The 15,057-nt window shown below is 39.7% G+C and overlaps 1 protein-coding gene across 1 annotated transcript in view; it reads right to left on the bottom strand.

Annotated features, from left to right (window-relative positions):
- Window positions 1-15,057, bottom strand: part of USH2A (usherin) — a 733,563-nt gene that overhangs the window by 85,192 nt on the left and 633,314 nt on the right. The window contains exon 60 of the mRNA XM_046679838.1: window positions 8,331-8,685. Within this exon, the coding sequence (XP_046535794.1) occupies window positions 8,331-8,685 (355 nt within the window). The remainder of the gene's footprint in view (window positions 1-8,330; window positions 8,686-15,057) is intronic.

Here is a 15,057-nt window from a genome sequence, read left to right as displayed (position 1 = left end):
ATTACATGGCTAAATAAAATCTGAAATTTGGGTTCCACAATACACAGCAACCAGAATTTTCCATTTTTGTGATGTCATTATTGAAATATTTAATTTATACAAATTTAAACTTTCTGTGACAAGACAGAAGATAGCTGCTATTCTGGGGCCTCCCAGTTCATAGATCTCATAACAATGCCAGCAGTTTGAGCTTAGTAACACTCAGCTCCAGCGCTAACAAGCTATTTCACCTTAAAAATTATATCGAGATAAAAAGATTCATTTGCAAACCCATCACACATGTATTCACAGGTGGTGGGTGTGGGTCATTGCATTTGGATTAAGAAACAAATGTCTCTCTCTACATGAGAGGTCACTAGCCGGTGTAAGGTAAAATCTTTTCACTGTTCGGCATAATTAAAATATTCCAACAGTGGTTTCAGTAATTTAAAAATCACAGGATTGTTGTAATATTTTTCTAGGCTTCAGGAGCTCACAATTGTTTGGCCCAATCAAATCTGGGAACATGAGAGAAGTTATCACCCATCAAGGTAATTACTTTCAAGTTGAAATAATTACTCTATCAATGTTAATGGTCTTTCAACTTCAATAAAGCACTCACCTGCCAATAATCACGGCTAACCTCTTGCTCTAATGCAATTCCCTCTCTATTTAGTAGGTTATATTACAGCCGTTACAGTGGTCACTTGTCCTGAACAGCTGCTGAATTTCACTTTGATCGGCTGTGAACCATAAAAAAATTGGTCATCTGTGTATGATTTCCCCCTCACCCATAAGCCCTTGCAGGGCTAAGGATGTGATCTCTTGGCTGTAATAGGGTACTTCGGGGCAGCCATCTTGTCTCAGGTAGTGGCTGCTTTCCACTGGTGACAAGAGCACAGTCGTTCAATTAACTTCTGCCCTTCACCGCCATTTACAGCTTGCTGTCTCTGCTCAATGGAGTATATTCTGAATTTATAGCCTGGGCCTGCTAGTGTGTGGACAAGTTCGTTTTACTTTCATATTCGTTTCTCACAAGGCTCTGTGGGATGCTGGGGGGTCTTTATAATTCAGTGAAAGGACAGAAAATAACAACATCCCTGAGTTAACAGGGCAAAGAGTCGCTCCCCACTGCCCCCACCACACACACTGCCCCTCATATACTGAGTCTGCTCTATTGCACAGGTGAAGTAGGTAGATGCCAGTTTGGCAGAATCTGCGTGATTTTGGAAGTGGGTGTGTATGTGAGGTGGGTCTGAGTGTTACCGAAAGACTTCATGTTTTGCTGATAGGCTCGCAGATCTACGGGAACAGGCAGGGTCCTGTGAGTGTCGAGGTAGGTAAACAGATCTGTATATAGAGTGGAATCCCCTGGGGCGGGTTCTTAGATGGCAGGCCTGAGATGTTATGGTAAAAGGGGAGATGGGTCAGTGTGAAACTCATGGGAGACAAATAGCATATTCTTCCACCAGGTGATTTAGCAAGCGGATGAAGCCTAATCCAATACTTGCGACATTACCTGGAAATTAACACTGTGGTATCAGGAAACATTGAAATGCGCAAGCGCTGAATTTTGTTGCCAAGTGAGGAATGCTTCAAATATATAAAACGTAAGGGTTTTCATTCATGATCAGATTAGTACAGGTGCTTTATAGAAACCAAAACTTTTTCCACATTTGCTCATTTCTTCTAGCTTCTGTTATTCTAAATCGTAGGACTTCTAAAGTTTTACGGCCTATTTATATTGCCATTTACAGCTCCTAAAGTATGTGGCACATGCATTAATTTATTTAGCTCTTGCAATAGTCCTGTGAGATAAGTAACATTTTAGTTCAGACTAGATGATTAAGAAGGAAGATGGATCCATTTGAAGCGTAAGATTGTGATCGTTGGAGGAAGACACAACATATGTGAAGACCCTAAGGTGGTTTTCAAGCAGAAGGATTCAAGATACATTTTAGAAGTAGAATCAATAGGATTTAGGGGAGAATTAGACATGGAAGTAAGGAAGGGGAGGACTCAAGCATCTGGCTTGAGCAACTAGAAAGATGATGGAGCCAATTAGTTATGTAAGAGAGTGTATTGAGGAATAATGAGTACAGCTTAGAAACTGTACTGGAAATGCTAGACATACCTCTCCAAGACTTACAGAAAGAAGCCTTACACCTTCAAACCCATCTTCCTCTGAAGATCTATGTACGACAACTTACATAAGAGAAGATCCGGGCTCATGACAAGCAAGGTAAAGAAAGGAATTCAGTAGAGAAGCTTTTCCAGGTTATCTCCTTACTACTTGGGGGAAATAATGGGGGTCCTCCACACTCTTCTCTCAAGGACTATGAGGGCTATCCAAGAGAACAACTCAAAGGAATTGAGGGTGTCCATAAGAGAGGCGAGATGGACATTCTCCTATTCTCAGGAGGCTTGCTACCGAGCTGAAGAGACTCATAGGGGAATTTTGATGCAGCTACTAGGATGGAGAAGGGTCTTCTGAGATTCTTATGTGTTTCCAGGATTTGGGGATCATGGCCTAACACAGAAGCTGGTACCTGCTTCTTGGTCAATGAGTTCTGAAGTCGTGAGGCTGGCTGGATCTCAGCCAGCATGGTAGGTCAAGTAGAGAAGACAATGCTGGACTAGCTATACTGATCTTGTTTGGTAGAACAGTCTTTCCCCAGGGCTAGTGGATGCCAAGAAAGGAATGAGTTTTGTCAATGTGATAGGATGTGATACTGGCTGACTGCTCAGAGGGGAGCCCAGAAGTAAAAGAGGTGGTAGGGTGGATCTCTGGGGCAGTAATGAAAAGGGATGCAAGAAATTAACCAGAGAGTGGGTTGCCTGCATCAGGAAACTGTGAAGCATGGAATTTCCCATGGGGGAACCTCTACATAACCCCACAGAAGGCCATAGTAGATGGAAAAGAATAATATTAATGAATAAGGATCTTCTTCTTCTTCTTCTCTTTTTTTTTTTGAGGAAGATTAGCCCTGAGCTGACATCTATGCTCATCTTCCTCTATTTTATATATGGGACACCTGCCACAGCATGGCTTGATAAGCGATACATAGGTCCACGCCCGGGATCCGAACCTGCCAACCCCTGGCCGCCAAGGCGGAGCTTGCAAACTTAACCACTATGCCACTGGACTGGCCCCAAGGCTCTGCTTCTTTTTGTCTAATTTTCTCTTTTCTGCCACGATCCTGGAGAAAGCAACAAGAGAAGAGGGAACTGAAGAAGAGGAAGGAAAACGAACTTGCTGTCTCTTTGCCACTGTAGATCCCTTAACACAGGTCAAGCTTTAGACTGGGTTATTTTTTTAAACACCTGAAATGAATTCTGATTACCAAATTGGGCTTGTCTTTGTCACTGAAAGTGACTGGGAAACCGTGGGAACTGCCCTAGAAACTACTGATGATCAAGCAAGGGCGTTCTGATGAAGCTTGTTGGAGTAAAGAGGTTGGAGAAAAAATAAAGCTCTGTTTTTTTTTTTTGGTGAGGAAGATTGTCACTGAGCTAACAGCTGTGCCAATCTTCCTCTATTTTGTATGTGGAACACCTGCTACAGCATGGCTTGATGTGTGGTGTAGGTCCACTCCTGGGATCTGAACCTGAAAACCCCAGGCCGCCAAAGCAGAGTACACAAAGTTAACCCCTACACCACTGGGCCGGTGCCTAAAGCTCTGTCAAAGAAGTAGTCATACGAAGTTGAAGAAGATTTATATGGTTTGCATTCCCAATAATATGGGCCAGAAGCCAATCTCCAATATGTATTTGTGATCGGTAGGGTATTACTAGATGAAACAGATAAAGATAAAGCAAGGCTAGTAAGTGAAAAGTTAACATCCAAGCAAATGCATCACTACAGTACAACAAAATGCGTTCGTTGCACCAACCAGTATCCATTGATTTGTGTGACATTTACCTACCCATATTTTGTAATTTTCTATAAAGAAATGAATGACACCATTACCTCATGTTATAAAATGTGAAAATCTCAGCTTATAGAACTGATACGGAAAGTATAGTAATTATTTTTACTATAAATTTTGTCTTCATTCTGGAAAGATAGCCGCCAAAGGAGTCCTTCTAGATAGCTCCATCTCCTAGGCATTTCTATTGACTTACAAATGGATCTGGGGAGAAAAGGCTAAGAACCATCAAATTTAAGAACTATAATCAATTAAGATCATAGGTAAAGAGCAATAATATTTTATATTATACTAAGCCAAAATGAAAATGGGATTAAAAATGAATTCACCAATTTACTCACAAACTCATCAAAATACGGCAATATGAACTATCTTGTTTTTTTCCCCACATAGCCACTTAATGGTAAAGATCTGAACAACTACACGAGGTAATTTTGAATACCTCCTTCTTGACATTGGGCAAGGGAATTTGGCAACTAGACTCTAAAAACTAGAGTTTGTAATTCTGGATTTTATTTTCAGATGGGAAGCCAACTTTTAGTGACCCATATAACTGGCTTACCCCTCGCACAGAAATGCTTGATTCTACACACAGAGTGAAGTCCCATCTATCTTTCAGGGTACTGGGCAAGTGTATCATTTGGACTTGATGTTTTATAACCCTGTGGGGGAAGCAGGGCTATACTTAGAGCACAGACTAACAGGTGAAGCACTTTCGCCTTTAAATCCCAAGTTATTTTTGCCAATGTGATGGCAGATGCCACTGAGAAAAAGTGAAGAAATCCGAATGGTGGCAGCAATGTCGCCAACCTCGCCAGGAGTGTTCCCTGTAAATACCACCGTGGAACTCTTGCATGCCAAGCAAAGCTAAATACAGTTTCTCTCCTGACATTGCATAATTCATCACAGAGCTAATTGGGAAGGGAGTTTAAAGACTTCTTCCTAAAGCTTGTTTTCACTAGTGGAGGGTATTGGTCTGAAGAGACTCTAAAAATCAAGATCTGTCTCTCTTCCCCTTAGAAGGACCTACTAAGGCTCAAAGAGAGATGAAACTTTTCGTGAGGTTGGGAGAGAAGCTGGTGATACATTAAAACCCACACTCTTTCCATTTCTTCTCTCCTGCTGCCTCTGCTGCTGCTGCTGCTGCTCCTGCCAACACATATGCTCTCCACCCCTATGGAGGGCCCCCACTGCCACTTCTCCATCCACTGCCACCATCAGGAGGATTCATGCATCCATTGCACCTGTCTTATGTGGCTCTCCCAGCAACATCCACCTGTCTATAAACAACTCTGGGGGGGGCTTTGGGACAAGCTAGTGATGGCATTACACTATGGGCAATTTATTGGCGGCCCCTTGTGCAGAAATGGGATCCCAATAAACAAGAGACTGAAGGAGGGGCATTAGCGATACCTCTTGCAAGCCTGTGGATTGAACTGTAATCCTGCAATTGTGGGGATGGCGTCTATGTCTCACTAATTGAAACTGTAGTTCCTTTGCTCTGGAGAATTTCAGCCAAAGCAGTCAATGAAACGAAAACTTGAAAGATTTCCTAGGGTGGGAACAGAAATGCAAGGAGACAGTGAAGATTAGCTGGTGTAGGAATGAAAGAAATAGTAAGTAGAGCCAGGGCGGCACTCAGAGAGAGATTTACATGGAATTATCAAACCATGAGCAGCAGAAACTCAGAAGCAAAGAAACTTAAAAATCTGAACTGCCCAGCAGTAATAATCTCTGCCTCAGACTTGATTACTCATCTTCCTCCACAGTCTCTGCTCTGCTCAAGGGCCCAATCGCACGGTAGACTTCAGTAACACAGTCGAGTGTAGTATTGAGTATCGACTTGTTGAATATAGGAGTCAATGGCTATCTGCCAAACTGGACTGAATCGTCAATAATCTGTTCTTGACCCTGAAGGCCCATTGTACTAGTACAGAGAAGTCACGCTCTTCTCAACAGGAAGAGATGGATTGAAGTGACAAGAGGAGGGATTTGGCTAGAATAAAAGGAACATTCTTCTCTGATGGTGAGTTGAGTTAAGTAGTAGAACCTCCTTCTTTAGATATATTAAAAAAATTGTTTGAACACATTGTCTTGGGAGCGTAGGAATGGATGAAAGTCAGAGATAATTATTTATTTTTCTGGCTACTTCTTTCAAAGATGTCAGTCCGTTAAGAGTCATGGTAGCCTTCTGACCTGGAAACTTGGCCTAGTGACCAGAATGTCTGAATGTTGGCCCAATTGCTCTGTGGAAGACGTCCTTGATTGCTTAAAAAGCTCAAATGGGATCTTTCCTGATGAACTTCAGTCTTCTCTTGGAATTCTCAGGGCCAAAGATCCACATTTTGGGGAGCCACTCTGGACACTCACATGCATTCAAAAATAGGATGCAGAAATATTATTGTTTTTTAATTATTCTGGCTATTCTCAGAGTGCGGCAATACTGGGCTGTCAGGATAGAAGCTACGTCAGGGAGGGCCTATGAACAGAGGCCTGTGTGAAGCTTAAAGCTTGGGGCCACAGGCCTCCCTCTTTCTCTAGAACATTTTAGTGTGATAAAAATAGAACCTAGCAGATTAAATAAAGAACAGGGTTCACCAGATAATTTAAGTCTTGTGTTGTGAAATGAAACTGGGTATAGAGGAATGCCTTGATACCCTACAAGGGACTTCAGTAGAACTTGGGGAGATTAAATGGTTAGGCTCATACTTCTGAAAGCCCTATTTTAAAAGATCAGATATTTAATCATTGCAATATTGGCGCCTTCAATAAAATACACTTAAGGTATCTCATTCAGAAAACTCATATCAAATGTTTTTCAGTATTTTTACTTCATTCTTTGGTATTCTACTTTCAGAGCGAAAGTTTAGAACATGAATTCCAAGGATATGGTAAGAAGTAATATATTTCCCCATGGATCACATATCAACTAAAAAAGGTGGTCTACACCTAACAACGCTGCTTGAATGCTTATAATGCAGGACCTGGAACATGTAATATGAAAGACCCTGATATGTAAAGATAACTAAATGTCAAACAAAAAACGAAGTATCAATTCTGAAAGAAAGATTTCTTTAATATTATCCCTTCATTCACATGATGCTTAGGTTTTAGATATATGAGAAAGTTAAACATAAGGACGGTGAGAAAACATAGCACTTTCAACTATTCATTTACAAAGATTGTTCTGGAATTTCATTAAAATATATTTGCCCGCTATTATTTAGATATTTTGATAAATGTTATATACTAAAGATAATCTTCGTGTAAATTGGGCTGCCTAAATTATTGGAAGTATAGAAACATGTTTGGTCTTTGAAAATAATGTTCTATGCTTATTATTCATTTTTTCTTATTTATGAGGGGTTTTCATATTTAGTAAGGTCTTGGCACATTTTGAAAACCATACGTATTTAACTCCTAAGACCACAAAGTTTCATCTTCTCCATGAAGCCTCTTCAGTCTGAGGGCTTTCTGCTGGCCTCTCAGAGCATTTTTTGCCTAATGTATTTGGTATATGATATTATTCTCTCTTGTATTGTGCTTTACAGCTAGTAGGGGCTGGAGTTTTGGGTCTGAATCCTGAGATGTTGGATATTATTGGCTGTGATTCATTATTTCTCTTATTTTTTTCTTATGTTCAATTCATCTCTGTAATATTATAAAAGAGAAGCTCCCTGACATGAGGACCATCCCTGTATCTCCCTTTGAACATGAGGCTATGCCAGGTATAAAGAAAGCTCTTAGGAGATTCCAGGTGGACTAAATTAAGTTGTGTTGTGGGCTGGAGGGGCCAATCCAGAAAAATCACCACTAAATTACAGTGCCTGTGATCTCTATATGTATGCATCCTCATAGATCTAGAAATTGAATTTTCTTCTTCCTTAAAAAACCAATTATATCACATATTTATATTTATCTAGAGATATCTCTAGCTCTATCTATCTACTGTGGGTGATGTCGTTTCACCCATATGAGTCCTATATATATGTAGATACATTGATATAAATATCAATATAAATATTGATATGTCTAGATAGATATAGATTTACATATGTGATATAATTGGCTCTTTGAGAAAGAAGACAATTAAGTTTCTGGCTAATTTTATCTGAGCTTCATCCCCATGAGGTGTAGAAGGACACGTTTAATATTCCCATTTAATGGATTTGGCAATCAGTCAAAGAGAGATTCACTTATGTGCTTGAGGTAATACAAATTAACTGTGGTCTGCAAACTGGTTTCCAATATCCCTTATACTCAGTATCCCTTATCCTCGTCACTACATTGTTCTTTTCACATGTGAAAGATTTTCAGCTATTTAACACCTCAGCGAAGAAAAATGACAAATTGGATAAGAAAATGAATTTCAACATATTAACCAGATAATCTAAGCATCTATTCTTTTTCCCAAGATCTTACCATCACTGTGAAAGCATGCACAGTAGAAATGTTAAACGTTGGGTCATCTGGTCTTTCTTGGTAGACCACACGGTACTGGGAGATAATGCCATTGGGAGATCCCGGCTTCGTCCAATTCAGCAGAACTGAATGAGGACCAGTGGCTTGAGCCGAAGGGGCTGGCAAATCTTGAGGTGGGGCTTGCAGAGTCCGTGCTGAGGACCACAGACTCTCCACGGAGCCCCTGGAGTTATGGGCTCTGACCCGATATTCGTAGAGTGTGAATGGCTTCAGAGTATCTGCAGCATCAGTAAATTCAAGGGCTCCTTCTGACCACACAAACAAAAGGGACTCGTCTTCAGTGCTAGCAGGACGTCTGAAAGGAAACCAAGAAAGCGATCAATGACAGCTGCAAACGTCAACACTTCAAAAAACAGGTTGGTAGGTAGAGTGGGAAATTGCTTTTTAGATTTTATCAACTCAACTTTTCAACTGTCTCTTCCTGGTGTCATGATGAGGAAAGACCAGATGGAAGAGCACACCAGAGACTGTACTCAATGTCATTTAAAAAATGTAATTGATACATTTATATACATGTAGTTGATATATATATGCATATATTTGGTTTATATGCATATTTGCCTAATCATAAAGAATGCATGTATTTTATAAAAAACATAGAAAATACAGAAGAACTAAAAATTTTAGAAAGTGAAACATCACTCTCAATCACATTTTGTTGTATCACCTCCCAGACTTTTTCCTAAAAAAAAATTACACATGCAATGCATGGAAACACACATGTTAAAAATTTTAAAAAATTAATATTAAAAATTTAAAAACACAGAAGCATATATGTAAGTACTATTAATACTTTTGTTGGTATTTTCTGGATCTTTGCCTAAATGTTTATGTATATGTGTGTGTGCGCGCATGTGCACATCAAGTTGTATTGGGGTTTTATTTTTTTGCACAACTGGAACCACACCCTGTGCAACTATTAGAGGCTGATAGTATTGGGAATTCTTACTCTTCTGATGTAGGCGGATTGCAGTAAGGGTCTCAATTTATTTAAATCTCCCAGTAGCCACGTCTTTTGCTAATATGCTTCCAAACTCACTCTGAGCTTGGCTGTATGACTCTCTTTGGCCAATGGGACAGTAACAGAGATGATGAATGTAGACTTGAAAGCGTTTGCACATTGAAGCCGACCCTCTTGCTGCTCTTGGAGCCATGAGATTTCCACTTGAAAAGGCCCAGGCTAGCATACTGAAGGGTGAGGAATGATGAAGAGAAACCCACAGTCTTATCCTCACTTACCTAGCACGATGCTATTTGGCATTTGTTTCCAGGATGTTCTAAAAATGTTTTAAATTCACTTCCCTGCTTGTCACTTATTTTCTTTTCATTTGATTTTTCTCCTCTTCCATTAAACCATAACCCTTCAAAATAAGGACCATCCTTTCTTGTATTCATCAACAAACCTTTAATTGAGCACTCATTATACACCAGGCCTTGTACCAGGAGCAGAGATGAAGAACACACTCCTTTCCTAAAGGAGCTCGTGGCTCAGTGGAGAAGATAAAGCTAAACACAAATTAATGAAAACAACATGAGAAGTCATAGAATAGGAGTTTGCTTTACAGATCTTTAAAGGGCAAAAGTCAAATTCCTTTTAGATAGCTTCTCCAAAACCTAGGAAAATGCAGAGTATGCTCGAAAACTTCTTTCAACTGCCTGCGAAGCAGATTGTTGCACCCCATCTTTAGATTTTATTGATGTCGAAACTTGAGCCCACGCATACTCTTTTGGTACTCAATACGGAGAGCATTAAACACCTGAGTAAGAGAAATGGAATTGTCAGTTGTCGGGATGGCCCCAAATATCTGATGTTTCATTTGGAAGAGTTATTTGCTCATCTGAATGTAAAGTCATGATGCAGACTTGACCAGAAGAGGAAATTCCTGAGGAATTGTGGGGTTAGTCTACTTCTGTATTCCCGGCATGTGGGTCCAGTAAGTTCAATCATTTCTTTTGAATGAATGGCCAAAAGGCATATAATTGCACGGCTTTTCTGCGTCTTTGCCTCATCTCTATCAACTCTCCTTTCTTAGTAGGGTAGTATTCTAGGTTGCGGAAGAATGTACCCAAGAGATGACGCTTTCCTCCTTTACCTTACTCTCTACTTGAGACAAGATTCATGAACAAATCAGTATTTTCCAGGCCATGAGGAGTATTGAATTAACATACCCTTCAGATGCTGGTATATTCACATGCTGCCATGTCAGATTACCCATCAAAACGGAAAAGGTTATTAAGACAAAGTAAATGACGGTGCCTTTCCCAAAAAGGCAGGATATTTAAAATCTTGGGCTTTGGGGATTTGATCATCCTCCAGTTGATAAATCACTACCACATAAGTATGAGCAATGACAAGCTTCCCGCTGGAGGCTGTGGAAGCTTCAGAGATAATTCTCGGTGACCTGCAATTACGGTTCGGCAACCCACCTCATTATTCCTCACTACCGTGCGTCAGCCCGATTCCACACTCAGTGTAGGTTTACGGGGTTTGGCCTTTGTACTTGCTGCAGATATAAGGTACCAGGTGTGGCATTGGGAGGGATCCATTCTAATGAGGACCACAGGGCTCACAGCCAAGGACTTCTCTCAGTGAGTTTTTTAAAAGGTCTTTGCTAGGAACACATACAGAAACAAACATGGGAGCTTCTGTGGGGAAATAAAATTTTCTTTTTTGTCTGGCTTCAACCTTTCTATGATGATTCAATTAATTTTTATTAAACCCTCATGAATTCCCACAATGAGGTGTAACCAAGCCTGCCATAAAATGGACAGTCTTAAAAAAATTGCCTGCAAGCGTGAATTTTAAAAATCTATACTATGTAAGAGATTAAGTATTATATGTTAAGTATTATATTAGACTCAAGTTTATCCGCCAAAACAACTAAAGGATGCAGCCTGATTAAGTATTTCTTAGCAGTACTGAATACTTAATAAAGTAATATGATGGTGAGGTAAATGTTCCTTCTGTGGGGTTAAAAACAGAATATCTTTATGTCTGAATAAACTTTGAACAGAAGAGGTTGCGTAGACCACAATTACTCCTAACTTATTTAAGACTTAGGCTTCAATTGTTCATTTAACTGGAAACTTTTCCTCCTGAAGAGTCTGTGCTTAGGGAAATCTCATTTTCAGTTCTTTCTGAATAGCCAAATGGTTATTCTATGCTTAAGCTCATTTGGGAGATAATTCAAAATGCGCTTTCCAACCAGAGTTAATTCAATTGCTTAACACTAAGAAGAAAACAAACATAAGTATTAAAACTAAGAACAATATATTTTAAAAGGAATTCATATTTATGTTGTCTTAGCGTCATATAACCTTTTAAAGAACCCCCTCCCTCCTCAGTCCCAGCCAGGAATTCTCAGTGCTCATCTTCAAAAACAATGAAAATGAATTCCTTTAACTCAATGCATTTTCCATAGCAATTTAAAATTCTGAAACTACCCCTTTACCTCATGAAGAATATTAAGAATACTCAAAATTTAAATAAATAGCCAGAAACAGCTGTAGCCAGAGGAGATAGGTTGAGACCCCAACCCTGCCACTTAATTAAATGACCTTGGGCAACTTCTCCTGTGTTCCCTTGTTTCCATTTCACTTTGTAAACTGGAGTTAATAACCTTACAGTGTGTAATGTCCCAGGGTTTTTGTAAGAATTAAATCAACTAATGCACATGACAATCACTGGGAAAAATGTGATGCATGATACAAATGAAGTGATCATCAAAATGATGTCCAAAAGCTGTATTTAGGAAGACGAATCTAGAAGTTAGGTAAAGGCTGCCGTGAACCAGGAGTGACAGCAGAGAGTCACACAGTGAAGAGACAATCTCAAGAGTCCACTTGAGAATAAATGTCACTCCTGAATGAGGCTGATAGTAGAGGAAGTGGAAACACAGGTGATTGACTAAGTGCCCTGTGGAGTTTGCGTCTTCCGGTTTTGTGGAGTGAGCAGATGCTCTCGTGTTAGGCAAGAGACATCGAAGGCCTTCCAAAAACTTTGAGTTAATCCCATTTAAAACTCTTCAGTGACTTGCTGTGTAACAGGCCTGTGTGTACCCCTTTAGACTGACTTCTGAGATTTCTACTCCCGTTTTGTATTCCAGTCATAATCAAACGCTTGCTTGTGGTTCCCACATAGTCCATGATATTTCATGCCTCCATGGCTTTGATATTTGTGAATCCTCTTCTGCAGTGCCTCACCTCACCCTTTTTCCTTTTCTCCGCCTTCCTATAAGCTAACCCCAGTTCATCTTTTAAAACTCTATGCCCGAGTCACTGTCTCCAGAAAGTCTTTCCCTTGCTTCTGTCTCAGAGTTATCATATCCTATTACGCGCTGTCCTTTCTTTATTGATTCACTTGTCACACTGTATTGTAACATATTTCCATTTTTGTATCTCTCATACTATACTACAAGCTCCCTGAAGGTAAAGACTCTATCCTATTCATCTATATATTCTCAGCACTTAGCGAATCACGGCACACTCTATTAAACAATACATATTTTTTGAAGCAATAACTGAATGACTGACTGGTTGACAGGAGGAGTCCAAGATTCTCTAAAACCTGGCTAACGAATAACTGTGCCTATTGAGCTATTATCTCTCAGCTAGAAACCTACCCTTCTACATTTGGCATTACGATAGCGGAGTGGGTACTCTGCAATCCACATTTCTGCTTTACCAGCTGACTCTATGTTGGGATCTCCCAATAGGGGGCGCCAGAGGGAGATCAGAAAGTTGAAAGCAAAAAGGAACTGGCTCCTTTCTATTTGCTACCTGCTGGCTGACTGATTATGTGAGCATCTCTCCAGCAAGGATTCTTCACCTTGAAAGCAGATCCTTCCCCCTGAGGTGCAAATGATTCGAGTGTGAGAATTTTCCAACACTCAGAAATCCAGCTTCATCTCATGCCTCCTCCCCCAGACACCTGTACCCTCTGGCAGGTACCGGCTCATCAGATGTCTGGGTGCCAGAATCCTTCTAAGTTCCTAAATTTAATAATCCTAGATGCTTCCCTTGGTCCCCTTGGTTCTAAGGGTAGCAGCTGTTTCCTATAGTTGCCACTTCTATGGTATCTTAGACTTCTCTTTTTATCCTTTCAGTTACTTAGTTAACAAATTTACAACCAGTTAATATTATTTACATTAAATTCTTTCTATTAAAATAACTGGTATGTTTTCTCTTTCCTGAGCAGCCCTTGATGGCTACAGAAAGTGCCGATGATCACAGAGAGGGAAACAGGAAAATCATACAGAGGGTGATGAGGGATTTGCATCTGGACCTACTGAATTTATTATTTTGTCTTTATCACACCATATTACATATTGATTGTACAAAGTAATTAGAAAATACAGATGAGCAAAAACACAAGCATTTAAAAGAATTATCCATAACGCATCTCTGGGAGATAAGCACTGTTAACTTTTTTTTGGTGTTTAACATTCCAGACATTTTTCATGCTCATAGAAGTGTACATAATATTCTATATGTTTAAAGAAAAACAGAATCGTGCTAGGCATACTGTTGTGTATTCTGATTCTTTTATTATCGTGAACCTTTTCCTTTGTCCTTAAACAGACATCTAGAACTGCCAGATGTGTCTTCCTAAAGCATGGCTATTATGGATGGTACATCTAAGATAACTTCCTATTTTTATCATACTTTATGTTTAACACAGTACTTTCACAGGAAATTATTTCATTTAATTTTTATAAAATTCTAGGAGGTTAATTATTCTCTATGTTTATTAACATAATTTCACATAAAAATGGAAGCTGAAGAAACATAGTGACTTGCCCAAGATCACATAATTAGTAAGTGGCAGACCCGGGACCTGGAAGCCATGTCTTTTGACTACAGATACCATGCTCTGTGCACTGTGTCACATTGCGTCTCTGTTTTACCGCCTATCTGCAATGGCCCACATTGCTTCCAGAAAAAAAAACCTAACCTCCTCAGCTATTATTTAAATAGACTTAGGTATTTAAAGTCTTCCAAAATCTACCATCAAGTGGATCTTTTATATTCCTGCTACAAATAACAAAGGCTCCAACCAAGCCTGACTACTACTTGAGCCCTATATCTTCAGTGTTGGGAATTATGCTTATTCTATAATTTTCTTCACCTGAGATGTCTTTGCATTAGGCTCTGCTGGTTAAAATTCTATCTACCACAATGAAACAGAATACAAAGTCCTGAAATGGATCAGATGGCACATGGGAATTTTGTATAGGTGGCATTTCAAAAGAGTGAAGTATAAAACAATGTTGGAAAATTAGACAGCTTTTTCCCAAAATGAATGCTTAGATTTCTTGTCTCATTTCTTATAACAAAATCAAGTCTGTATTTAGATATAAGGAAATAAAAGTGATGAAAGAAATAATTGATACTTTTCTTTTTTTTGAGGAAGATTAGTTCTGAGCTAACTACTGCCAATCCTCCTCTTTTTGCTGATAAAGACTGGCCATGAGCTCACATTCATGCCCATCCTCCTCTACTTTATACGTGGGACGCCTACCACAGCATGGCTTTTGCCAAGCGGTGCCATGTCCGCACCCACGATCCGAACTGGTGAACCCCTGGGCTGCTGAGAATCAGAACGTGTGAACTGAACCACTGCGCCACCGGGCTGGCCCCTGATACATTATTTTTAATATGATCACTA

This window comes from Equus quagga, chromosome 12 (genome assembly GCF_021613505.1).
Source record: "Equus quagga isolate Etosha38 chromosome 12, UCLA_HA_Equagga_1.0, whole genome shotgun sequence".
In the NCBI taxonomy this organism is placed as follows: Eukaryota; Metazoa; Chordata; class Mammalia; order Perissodactyla; family Equidae; genus Equus; species Equus quagga.
The sequence above is the reverse complement of the archived record's forward strand: the minus strand, read 5'-3'. Positions and strand labels throughout refer to the sequence as shown.